This window comes from Episyrphus balteatus, chromosome 2, assembly GCF_945859705.1.
Source record: "Episyrphus balteatus chromosome 2, idEpiBalt1.1, whole genome shotgun sequence".
In the NCBI taxonomy this organism is placed as follows: Eukaryota; Metazoa; Arthropoda; class Insecta; order Diptera; family Syrphidae; genus Episyrphus; species Episyrphus balteatus.
In genome coordinates this window covers 118,519,219-118,532,455 of record NC_079135.1, presented here as the reverse complement: position 1 = coordinate 118,532,455, position 13,237 = coordinate 118,519,219, and the positions used below count along the sequence as shown (strand labels likewise).

At 27.5% G+C, this 13,237-nt stretch overlaps 2 protein-coding genes across 4 annotated transcripts in view; one reads left to right on the top strand and one right to left on the bottom strand.

Moving 5' to 3' along the window:
- The window catches only part of LOC129910792 (protein folded gastrulation), a 74,384-nt gene extending 64,307 nt beyond the window's left edge, over positions 1-10,077 (top strand). For both annotated transcript variants that reach the window (XM_055988335.1, XM_055988336.1), the window contains one exon: positions 7,064-10,077. In XM_055988335.1, the coding sequence (XP_055844310.1) occupies positions 7,243-9,237 (1,995 nt within the window). In that variant the 5' untranslated portion in view covers positions 7,064-7,242 and the 3' untranslated portion in view covers positions 9,238-10,077. The remainder of the gene's footprint in view (positions 1-7,063) is intronic.
- LOC129910790 (protein artichoke) overlaps positions 1-13,237 on the bottom strand; it is a 435,745-nt gene that overhangs the window by 213,705 nt on the left and 208,803 nt on the right. The window lies entirely within an intron of this gene.

Here is a 13,237-nt window from a genome sequence, read left to right as displayed (position 1 = left end):
AAATTTAAATAAAAACTCAATTAAAACATAAAAATAAAAAACTTATAAAAAAAGAAAAATATAAATTAAAGAAATTTAATTGAATGCTATTGGCATCAATCAAAAGATACAGCCGCGTCAATCAATAAATTGTGATGGGAATTTTTTTTTTTCAAAAAGAAGAACGCGAATTTAATTGATCATGAGAAGTATCGCATGTTTTTTTTTTTTTTTCTTTAATTTTTTATTGATTTTTAATTTTTTTTTTTTATGTATCTAATTGGGTTGGTATGTTGGCGTTATTCAGACGCATTTTCTACGCCATATATACTTCAAACAATCAATTAAAAATCACTTGAATGATTTTAACCATAGATATAAGATCGAAAATATTGAATTTTTTTTTTTCATTTGGCTTACTAGAGCACCTTCATAAATTTAATTTTTTTAAGTTCAAAAACAAGTGAGAAGATGTTCGTCGATTAAATAATTAAAAAATATAAAAAAAACAGATGTATAATAAAATTAGGTTACAGATGTTTTTTTTTTTTTTTCTTACTTTGGTAACTACTTCGTTGAAGATAATTTTTGTTTTTGCACGCAAATTCGTTTTTTTTTTTTTAATTTAAAATGAATTGAATTCATTCAAAAGTTTTTGTTTTTAATCGTTTGATACATGCAAGTAATTTAGGGTTACTTAGGGCATTGGTAAAAATGTTTTTTTTTTTTTCTTTAGTCAATATAACCTTGTTCATTAATATGTTCTCTCTAGGAAATGACAACTTCAGAAACAAAGGTTCACAAAAAGAAAATATTGCAATGATAACCTTATTTCTGGTATATTTAGCTCTAATTCTGGTATGTTTAACTAATTTCTGGTACATTTAACCTAACTACACTGAACCAAATCCTTACGTAAATACAACGAAAAAATTCATTGAGCCAACGAAAATTTAATTAATTTTCAGCCTATGAAAAATTTAATTGTCTCAACGAAATGGCTTTCATACGTTAATGAAGAACTTCATCAATCAACGAAAACTGTAGTATTTTAATGAAATTTTTTATAAAATTTTTTGATCGAGAATTAATGAATTTTTACATCATTTTACAAAATTTTTTCATCGATTAACGTAAAATTTAATTTACCACGGTGATATGTTTCGTTAGTCAATGTATTTTTTGATTAATTTGTGAAAGGAACTTTCGTTTGTTAACGAATTTTTTCGTAAATTTTATGAATATTTTAATTAAATAACGAAAAAATATGCTTTAGCTTACGAAACTTTTCGTTGTATTAATTATTATTTTTTTTTTTTAGTAGAGTTACGAATTTTTTCGTTAACCTATAGAATTTTTCATTCATTTCATACAAAAAAACCTGAAATTCAGAAAATCCGCTGAAAATTTTTAACCATAAAAAAAAACATATTTTGGATTTTTTAATAAATTTTCGTTTCGTCCCGGTGGAGCTCACTTGTACTCATCAGTTGACTTATCGTTAGACACCTCGTCAATACGCAAATATTTTTTATATTCAGCTCAACTTACATAGATTTTTAAACAAAAACCTAATGTGAACTATATCCAGCAAGATTAAATTTTTAATCATTAACACAGAAATGCACCCAAGGCAACGATTTTTTTTTTTTCGTTAACTGAGGTATTTTTTCATAAGCCGATGTCATATTTCATTAGTATATGAAAATTTTCATAAGTTTAGGAAGATTTTCGTTAGTTAATGTTGAATTTCATAAGTTAATGAATTTTTTCGTTACTTAATTAAAACTTAAAAATTCTTATTTTTATTCTTTAAAATGAGTATGAAATTTTTCGTTAATTGATGAATATTTTCATTAAATTGGATTTTTTGGCACTAAAAAGGGAGAAAAAGTGTATGAAACGTTTTCATTAATTGATGAAGGTTTTCATATTACGAAAAATTACATATTTTCGTTGGGCCAACGAAAATATATAGTGTATGAAACGATTTTCGTAATTTTACAAAATTTATTATTTTCAGTGTATATTATGATTAAAAATATACCAGAAGTAAAATTATCCCTTGCATTATTTTTTTCTAATTGTATAACTATGTTGCTAGTATCACGAACCAATGGGTTATTTATGAAAACGTATCAGTCCAAGACTAGCGTTGGGCGCCATTTCCTTGCAAAATCATGCATTTTTCTTCAGTTTCTGTTCAATGTTAAAAAAAAAATATTATGAAAGTATTTTAAGTTTAAGTCTTTCGGTCTCGGGGTTTAATAAAATTGTAGGCCCCTTCCATTTTTACGATTTAACTACACGCCACTTGGCCTTCCTACTTCATGAAAGTGTGTCGTGCTACAAAATTCATCCTTAACTAACATTCATAAAAACCAATCATGTTGTTGAAAAAGGTAGGTATTTAAGCATTTGAATGATCCTTGGTTCTAATTAATGGCACACACGTGAATAAATAAGTTATTCCTTTAAAAACCAACTTAATAGTGGTGAAAATTAAGGATGTGGTAACTAAGATGAAAATCTGCAGCAAACAAAGGAGGAAAAGTATACTTCCACTGAAGCACTTCACCATTAATTTAAGCTTATGCCGAAAATTTCCTCAAATGGTATTACATGGTTTCAAGCAATGATGGGAACTGAAAAATAGACGAATATGATGAAATGAATTTTATTAACGTTTGGCATATTCTTTTCCCGCTGGCTATTTGTAAGGATACGTTTTTTCAATCTTTTATCTTCCCAGAACAGCGATATCATTGAGTGTTTTACGAATATTCTTGTTGAAAAAAAATATTTTCAACTCAATGTTTCTCAGAAATACTTCCATAAAAGGAAAGAAGACAACAAAAATCATTATCAAGCTAAAAATTGTCAGAATTTCATATGAAAAGTTCGAAATGGTAGAAATATTCCATTTTGAAGGAATGAATGAAGGTCATCAACAGAAAAAAGATGATTCCTAGTAATCATTTAATTCCCTTTAAAAAAAAAAAAATGATAGCATGGTGCTCAAAGGTTTCTCTAGGAATTTACTAGAATCGAGATAAAATTTTTCCAAGTTTCCAGGTTTTTTGAGTTTTCATTGAATTGCTTGGAAATTTATTCTGTGAGATATTTTTAATGACTTTTGCTAAAAGTTAAAGATTTTTTTATTTTCATAGAGGGACTTTATTTATCCGCAAATATTCTTATAATTTATATTAAAAGCAAATCCAAGACCCAAACCCAAATATCTGTATAAAAGCAACTTCATGCAACTTACTTAACACACTTTATGTAGTGTAGTACACTCTTCTATTAGTAGTTTTATATTTACTTAAGGCTTTTTGGAAAAAAAAAAAAAGAAAAGTCAAGTGCGTGCTCTTTGGTTAATTAGCTTTAGTGATATGGACTCTTGAAGGACTTTCTCTTCATTCTTTTTTTTTTTGCTGTTTGGTATATGTTCTCATTTCAATGACTGTGCAAAGAATCTATATGTAAGAGCTATATTATAATTTTTTTTTGTTAAGTCAATAATTGAGGAAAGAACCTTTACATATTTATAAACCAAAAAAATAATACAACAACAACAAAAATCAAAAGTAATTAGCAAAATGTGTTCGATTTGTTTGTTAAGCGCTATATCCTGTGTTCTTTCAATTAGCTGAAGTGCTTTTCTTCTCTCTCAGAAAAGATTGAATTGACCCTATTCTAGTGGAGAGAAGAATGTGTGTGCTTACTTGCTTGCTTGGTCAATGTTTGGAAATTGGGTTGCAAATTAGAAAACATCATGCTTTTGGGATGGTAATGTTATAGGCTTTTAGATTGAATATTTATGGGCGATATACACTATGTATGCAGAGTTTGGAAGGAATACATCGATATACCACTTTTTGAAATGTTTGATTTTTGTATCTAAATGGTGAAAAGCTTCTAGGGAAAATGAAGCAAAAGCAATACAGAGCATGTTAAGTATCTATAATGAAAAGCGCAAAACACTTATTTCTATGAATTAGTTTTCATACGTATCTTCTCATAATAAATTTCAGTAAATTAGTGATTTATTTCAAAAAATTGATAAAAAAAGTTTTTTTTTTCAAAAATGAAAGAATTCAGGAAATTTTATTGTTTGAGTTTAGTTTTTGGTTTTGGGGATTTTGATGCTTTTGCAGAATTTCCTATTTTGAAATTTTCGTGTATATAAAAAAAAACTCCTTAATCCTCTTTATCCTTAATGCAAATCGATTATACCTACTTTTTTTTCAGTCACACTCATTGAAAATCATAATTTATAATTTAATTAAAACCTTTCACAAATATAACTGATAAATGATGTTTTTCTTTATAAAAACATTTTTTTTGTGTTAATTTTTTGTTTGAATCACAAAATGAATGTGATGAATAAATTTAATAATAATTCTCTCTCTGTTTTCATCCAAATATAGAATTCCAAGTAAAAATAAACATTTTTTTTTTTTAATATTTTTATTTTGAAAACTTGTTTTTCCACACTTTTAGAGTTAAAAAGTTAATAATTCATTAACCGCAAAGACGCAAACATACTATATTTATCATTATTATGTTAAATTCTCCTTTTTGTAATATCAAATGGGTAGAGATATTTATCTTAAACACGTGAAAGAATAAATCAAATTATTTATCATAATTTCATGGATATAAAGAATATGTCTGAAGAAATTAATGATTATTTTCAAATGCCAACAGCTTGTGGCTAATTGAAATTTAATGACATTTAAGTAATTTTTGCATGAATCTTATGAAACATCAATTAATTAAAAGTCATAAGGTTTAGATATGTTTTTTTTTTTTTTGTAATAATCTTAAGTTGCTGACCCCTTTGACTGTTAGGTATATTATCATCAATACAAATAATAATCTAATAATTCGTTCTGTTAACAAGATATTCAGGTAGTTGAGAGTTAATTTATCCTTCAAAAGTATAGTTAAACTGCAAGATGTTTTCAAAGTTTACTTCGACTTTTTTGTTAATTTTTAATTTAAAAAAACACACATTTTTGAATTTAAGAAATGCATTTCTTTAAAATCAAATAAAAAAAAAACGTGATCTTGATTTTTTTAACGTTAATAAATATCTTCTTCAAACCAACATACCAACTTTTTTTTAAGTTATAAACCGTTTATATTTAAAAACTTATTTTTTAATAAAAATTAATTTTCTAAAATAATATAACCAAACAATACATTTTTTTATGAAAATCAGTTCAGAATAATCTTAAAAAAAATTTTTAAACGATATATCAAGCCTGCAGACATTTAAACAATTGAGTGCAAAACTAACAGATATTTATGTTCAACCCCTAATAGGGTTGTAGATTTATAGATGCTTTTCGGCATTTTAGAGTTTTGGGTGTTACATAATTTCTACATAACGTTTTGTAATCAGTGCAATAAGCTCAACAAAAAGTGATAGGTCTCAACCCGTGTATATATTGATATGTTGCATTTTTGACTTCTAAGGACTACTAATTGAAAATTTATTTTTGATCGATTGTCTTATTATGTAGGTATGCTTTGAACCAATTTTTATTGAAAAAAATTATTGGCCTGGTCTTGGGAGGGCAAAAAGTACGGAAGCCATATTTGGCTTCGTATGCATTAAGGGGTTTTAAATCTGCATAATTTGTTAAATTTTTTTGTTGAAAAATTTTGTTCCTTTACATTTTTATTTTGCTTGGAAGCTATGTTTTACTTCAGAAATGGAGCCCCTTCGCTTTTAGTGATATTTTATTTTATGTTAACCCCATTTCCAGGGGCGTAATCACAAAAAATTAAGGGGGATTGACGCTCACCTATAATATTTTTCAATCATTTTATTACTTTTTAGTTTTTTTAAGATCTTGAAGTGGGTGAAAATGTTGGAGCAAGACTTACTTTGACAGTGGAAATAATGTGAACCAGAAAAAATATATATAACGGAAAAAACAAATTGCTTTTCTCGGTTCCATGGCTTAAAATGAGCCAAATTTGAATTAATTCTTAACCTTTTGTAATGCAATGTATTTATTTTACTTTATTTTGTTTTTAAATGATAAATATTTATCTCTTGATATTTTTAATTTTATTCTTTACATAATCTAAATAAATAAAATTAGTAAAATTTCTTACCGCTTAATGCATACGAAGCCAAATTTGGCTTATAAACAAATTTTTTTAAACAAATTAATTTAAACAAATTTTTTTAATGTAAACTGTTTTGAAACATCCCAAAGAACCCATGTAAAGCATTTTTTAATTTTTCGTCCGCTAATATTAATTCATGCAGTAGAGGGTTAAACTTGAATTCTGTCTTAATAATTCACTACGTTCTTTTAATACATTGGCTCCAAAATCATTCAACACAATAATTGTTCTGGTTGACAAATTCAGAAATCTTCCAATAAAAATGATACTTGTAATCAATAAGTCAAGATCAATTACAGTGTTGATGTTTCCTAAATCCATTTAATATGATTCATTCATTTATATACAAGGACATTATCAGATTTTCAGATACCTATGATAAACTTTTTACAACAATCTTAAGAAGTAAATATTCATTCAGTTATATACTCCCACCTGAAACATCGATTATGAAAAATAAATTAAATACCCAACTTACAAGTATTTTTCGAAAACAAAAAAGTTGATAATAAACAAAAACTCCTTTTATTTATCTTATAATCTATCTAGCACATACATTTATTAACCTGTACGCAGGTAAAAACTATTTTGTTTTTTATTACCTATAAAAATCTGGAATTTCCGTAAAAGAATTTTTCTTGAAAGGAGTATATTTGACTTTATGGTAATTTATAAAAAAAAAAAAATTCTCTCAAACAGGTAGCAATTTTTATTATTTAAAAACGCACGTTTCTAACAATAAGTTAACAGTGCTCAATTAGTTACTCCTTCGTTAACATCTAATCACAAAAAAAAAAAAAAAACTGATAAAATTTAAAAAATTGGTACCTACCTAACCTAAATTATTTTTTTTTCAACTTTCAAATTTTTAGTTGTTAAATTTTAATAAATATTTTTATTATTTTATTAATTATTTTTTTTTTTTTATTTTCAGAATTGCAGACAACTAAAATCAGAAACAATACAAAAGGACTATACAAACTTGCCTTAAATGAAATGAAAGGACCCAAATAATACTTGCCCTATTATTAGCAGTGCAATCAACTTAATAAATCAATACAAATACAAAGGACATCGATAAGAAAAAACAAATACAAAAAAAAAAAACTCAAAATGTTGCTTGATATAAGTAAACTTTTACTCTTAATTCTACAAATCATCACAACAACAACACTCATTCATATAATTCTACTTACAACCTATTGCTCCAGTGTAAATACCCTACCAATAACCTCAAAACCCATTGAGAGTACGGCCGAAAATTTAGCATGGGAAGCCTGGCTAATGGTCCCCGTAGGTCAGCAACAAAAATCCCGAAAAGTCACACCCAAATCGATATTTATTGTCCCACATAAGAATAATCAGACTTCAACATGTCCACCGGGTGAACATTGGTCACAAAATCGTTGCATACCCACCGTGAATATTGACACCGATAAGGCATTACTCAATCAATTGAGTCACTTGGCACCATTCTCATTGGACTATGATTATGATTACGAAGAAGAAGGAAATCTAACACCTGGAGCTGAGAAATTGGAAGGAAGTGCTGATACAAATCCGTTTTCTGTTGGTGAATTTGTTGATGAACCATTAAAGTTCAATATTTTCAGTGAAACTTTCCCAATTGGTTCGAGTGGATCGGGAGATTCTAGTGGTTCAAAGGATTCAGAGGATGATAATGTATTTTTTGTGAGTGATCGTCGTCGTCGACCACCAACTCCACCAGAGATTTCTCTTCCCGATTTGGATACCGATAGCTCAAATTATGGTCCAAGTAATCAAAGTGGCAATAATGGAGACGGATCAAGTTTGTTTTTGAGTGGAATCGATGCTATTCTTGTACCAGCAGTTTCTGAAAATCAAGGAAAAGATCAAAATATGAGTTTTTCCATCTATCAGGAACCAATAAATTCAACTGTATCGTCTTTAACCAGTCCATCTGATGATGAAAGAAATCATGAACTTGATGAAATTCTTGAAAATGAATCATTGATTTTGGATAGAAATGGCGCCCGGGTAAATATCACTTCCATTTTAACATCAACTACAACCGAAAAAAATGATGCCAAATTGTCGAGTTCTACAAACTGGGAAACTACAACTATGAAACTGGAAGAAGAGTATGAAGATGCTGAAAGTAAGACCGAGTTTACAAGAAGTGTCACAGATCTTCCACCGAATGAAGAAGAAACTTCGCAACCAACAAATTTTGAGAAAGATTCAACGAGTACTGTAGTTGTACCAAAAGAAGATACCACTTTGATCACTGAGCCAAAAGAAGACATCACAACTATTACATCACCAAAAGAAGAACTCACAACGATAGAAATCACATCTTCTAAGGAAGCAGATATCACCACGATCAGTACTTTGCCAAATGTGGAAGAAACAACTACGATCACTGTAGCCAAGGAAGAAATTGTAGGAAGTCCTAAAGAAGTGATTACTACAACAGATTTACCAAAGGAAGAGACTTCGGAAAGTGAAGATCCCCCAACGATCAATGAAGAAACCGATCTTCTTCCAAAACCAAGTGATTCTAACGATCGATTTGTATATCACCAGCTTACTGAAGAAGATGCCCTCCCCCAAGTGATAAATATTGTTGAAGAGCTAAGGAAGATCAATGATCTTGTTGCCAGAAATAGTCGACCAACAACAACAACACCAATACCATCAGCAACTACAACAACAACAATACAAACCCCCAGTGAAGAAGGAATTACAAACCAAAATGATCTTCTATCGAAGATCATCTTCCCAACGAATACAATCAAAACATCTTCAGAAGATCCAGTACCACCGACAAGCACATCAACAGTCTGGAGTAGCAACAGTACCAGTAGAAATATTTTAAGCAAAAATAGTAGTAGTAGTAGTAGTGGAAGTAGCAGCATGAGCACAGTTTCTTCAACGGAAGAAAGCCAAGAATCCACATCGGATCCATCATCTTCCACATCACAAAAGCCCGAAATCAACGAACCAGATCCATATTGGTGGTTACCAAGTGGTTGGTCTACAGAACGTACCGAAGCCGATCGACCTTTATTACTGAGATTTTGGTCCGCTATTTCGGGCATAAGTGGAAGTCAAACCAAAGTTTAATTACATTTTGTAATAATAATTATAAATATATTTTACAAATAAAATTTAAAAAAAATACACAAAATATAAACAAAAAAATAATAATTAATTTAAATTACAAAATAAATATTAAAATGCATGCAATGTATGTGTAATCAAAGCCAAAAGTCATGAGAGTTATTCTTATATTTTCTCTCATGACAGATAGAAACTTAGTAAATAAAATTTTATTTATATTTAAAAAAAAACAAAAAATTAGCATTTAATTGTAAAATTTAGAGAATCCAAGTAGAAACCGAAAACAACATTAAAAAATCTTTTCTAATTAATTCAATAATTAAATTAATGTTTTAATAACATGGGAGAGCATTTTTTTTTTCTGTAGTAATTCAAAAAAAAATAAATAATCATCATCGACCAGTATCAATGTGTAGAATTTTACTCGTATGTAGTTGTTGTCAAAAATAATTAAATAACCATTAATAGGAAAACAGATCAATTTTTTAGATCATATTTTATCAACAATCCATATTTAAATTCTTAATCCTCTTGTTTATTTTTTTTTTTATTTTTCAAAATAATCCACTAACATCACTTAGAAAAAAAAAATAGGATACAGAGGACTTTATTTGAGTATACTTGGTTTACCATTAATTTTCTGTTTGGAAATTCTGTGCTAAGCTTAAGAGTTTTTATTATCTTCTCCGATATTTTGAAACACAAATTTAAAAAACAAACAAAACGCAATTTAAAATAATGTGCAAATTTTAATTTTTTACAATTTTTTAAGCTTAGTTTTAATGATAAATGAAACAAATAAAACAAAACAAAATAAAATAAAAAAAAATTGAAAAGGAAATTCAACCGAGTGATAAATAATTAATTTTTTTTTTACTTATAAGATATTCTACTACTACTATTTTTACTGTTGTATATGATTTTTTTTTTTATAATTTTTAATTAATTATAATTATTATTTTATATTTTTTTAGTTAACTCTAGTTATTATATTTTATAAAAAATAATTATATTTCTTCTTTGTAAGTGTATAAATATGCAAAAATTTTATGTTTAAATAAATTTGTTTAAGTTTTTAATTTAATGTTTTACAAAAAAGAAAAAAATTTGATGTGTATATAAGGAAAATTGAAAACAAAACAAAAAAAAAACTTTGGGAACAATCGAAAAAAAAAATCAATTTAATGTATTTATTGTTTATAATATTGGTAATTTTTAGAGAAAAAAAAAACAAAAAAGAAAAAACATTTATAATATTTGTATATTAAAGTATTTTGTTGTGAAAACATGTGGAAGATAAAATTGTTGGTGTTTTATTTGAGCTACAAAATGGATGAAAAAAGTTCTGAGACGGATGGAAAAGAATTGCAATTCAGCTTAAAATGTGGATATGTCAATATTTTGAAAAGAATTAGCTAAGATCGATAAGATGAAAATTATGATTGAGGTTTTAGAGAACTAGTTTTAGGAACGTTGTTTTATATTTTGTCATATTTGTGATATTACATGTTACAAAGTAACTCAAAACAAACTGTTTTTCAGTGAAGGTTTTCTTTTAATGTTTAAATTTTCAATACAACTCTGTTAAGTCGTAGTCAAAATTTAATTAATAAAATGTATTGTTAACTGGCAGTAAAGTCTGAAAATTAAGAAATATTAAATAATAGGGGTATTCACGTAAACGCGGAAAACCCGTAGAAACCGTAGAAACTGTAGAATTTTCTATCGGTAGAAATGAGCTGTCAAAATTTGTATGGGAAAAATATTCCGCAAATCATAGAATTTTATCTCACAAATTTGAAGCAGAAACCGTAGAAAAAAAATCTGATAAACTTTGGGTGTGTTCAATCACCTATCGAATAGGCTATCTGGGATCCCCGTATCTGGAATATCTTTTTGAACGCGATTTATGTCTTATTATTCAGATAACCACAAATAAAATATGTTAATATTGAAAAGAGAATATCATTTTATTTGAGCCAATTACATTTTTTTTATTGTTGCATAGTATTTGCAAAATTAGCTTGACATATTTTTTTTAATTAAACAAGTTCAATTTGACGTTTAACAAACAGCTGTTTGTTTCCCTTGTTTACGCAATTATTTTCTGCTGGGGTGTTCATTTAAACCTTTTGCGGAATTTTCTATTTTTCTGCAAAGTAGAAAATTATCTCGTTACGTGAATACCCTTAATGAGATTCTTCTTAACCCTTTCGAACCCAGAGTTACTCTCATGTAACATAAATTTGTAAAAACTATTCCATTAAATAATTTTTTAGGTTTCGATGGCTTACCTAATTGAAAGAAAATACCTAATGTATAGTTGCTCGATTATTAAAAAAAGTTAGTCAAATATCATACTTTTAATTTTTTTTATCGAAAAAGGACTGAAATTCACTTTTTTTTGTTTTGCTAAAAAGAATTTTTTTATATGGCCATAATTTTGAAAAAAAAAATATATATACAAAATGAAAAATAACTTTGTTACGTTTTTCGCAAATTGTTACACACTGTGCTTCTGTACACATTTCCACAGCCTAAACGCGTGGACGGATTTTCTTAAAAATTTGGTACAGATGTGTTTTATTTTGTTTTTTTGACGCGATAACGTCTTATAAATCGCAGTGCGGCAAAAAATTTCAATTAAAAATTAAAAATAAACTATTAGAGATACAAAAATCTTCTATAGCTTATTTGAAAGATAATAACTTAAAGCTTAATCTAAATGAAGGATTTTTAAAAATTCCGTCATTTAATAGGGTAAACAGGGGTAAAACGGAAAGATGAAATTTGGGCTAAAATCTAAACGAGAAGTCGCACATAGGGGTATTTACCAATTTTAGGCGGACAAAATTATTTTTCCGGTTTATCTTCATCAACAAGGTATTTAGTACTGGAATAAAGTGTTTTAAGTGTTGATTTCAATGAAAACATTTTTCTTCCTAAACCACTTTTTGATCAAACAAAAAAGTGTCAAGAATGGATCCCAATGGTTTGTTAAAACGCTTATAAATGGAGTTCTATTAATGGTATCGCCAAGATAAAGGTCTTAAAATTTAGGAAAAATCATAAGGATTCAGGTTCTGTAATTCAAAAAGTTGAATCTTTAAGAAAACTTAAAATATGGATGCTGAATGCAAGGTAACCATTTTCAAAACCTAAAACCTTTAAGAAGGGCAAATGTGTCGAAGTTGCACTTAGTTGCACCTTTTTTTTTACAGATTCAATTAGATAAAAGTTTAGCCTTTAGAAAACATAAAATTTTATCACACAATAATGTGAAATTGTATAACTTATCTCCTTACCAACACAGAAATTTACTTTTTTTACGATTAATTTATATTAAGATTCAACATATCACTTTTTTATTTATAAAGCGATACAACATTTAGATACAACATCTAGTAGACAGTTTCGTATCTGCTCATCAATATTCCATAAAAACTTTTTTCTAAATCCACTTAAAAAAAAAAGTACTTACTTAAGCACAAACGATAAATTACAAAAAAAAATTAATTTTATCTTTGGGCTGAAAACTTTGAACTCTAGACCGCTGCTGTTAGTCACCTGAAGTGATAATCAATTTTAAAACTATAAGGTTACGCTAAGCAAGTTATCTACTTTTAGTAGGATGTTGATTTAAAATTGGGATCGGGTCAAAATTCTGGCTTCAAAATTCTGCTTTTCAAAATTCTGCTTTTTTAACGAAAATTCTGTTTTTCAAAATTCTGCTTTTTTTCTATTCTGCTTTTTAAAATTCTGCTTTTCAAAATTCTGCCAGTATTAAACTTAAAGAAAAAAATTCTGCCAATTCTGTTTTTTTTTTATAGCATATGCGCTGACTAAAGAAAAATAAACCTCATTAATGTAATTCAACATTGGTACTTTCCTAATTTTTTTTTGTTTCGGAAATATTTTTTAAAATGCATAGACTGACTTTCTTTCGAATAAAATCTATAACTTATTGGAACCGATGTTGTTTGATACAAAATATTCCTTTTCT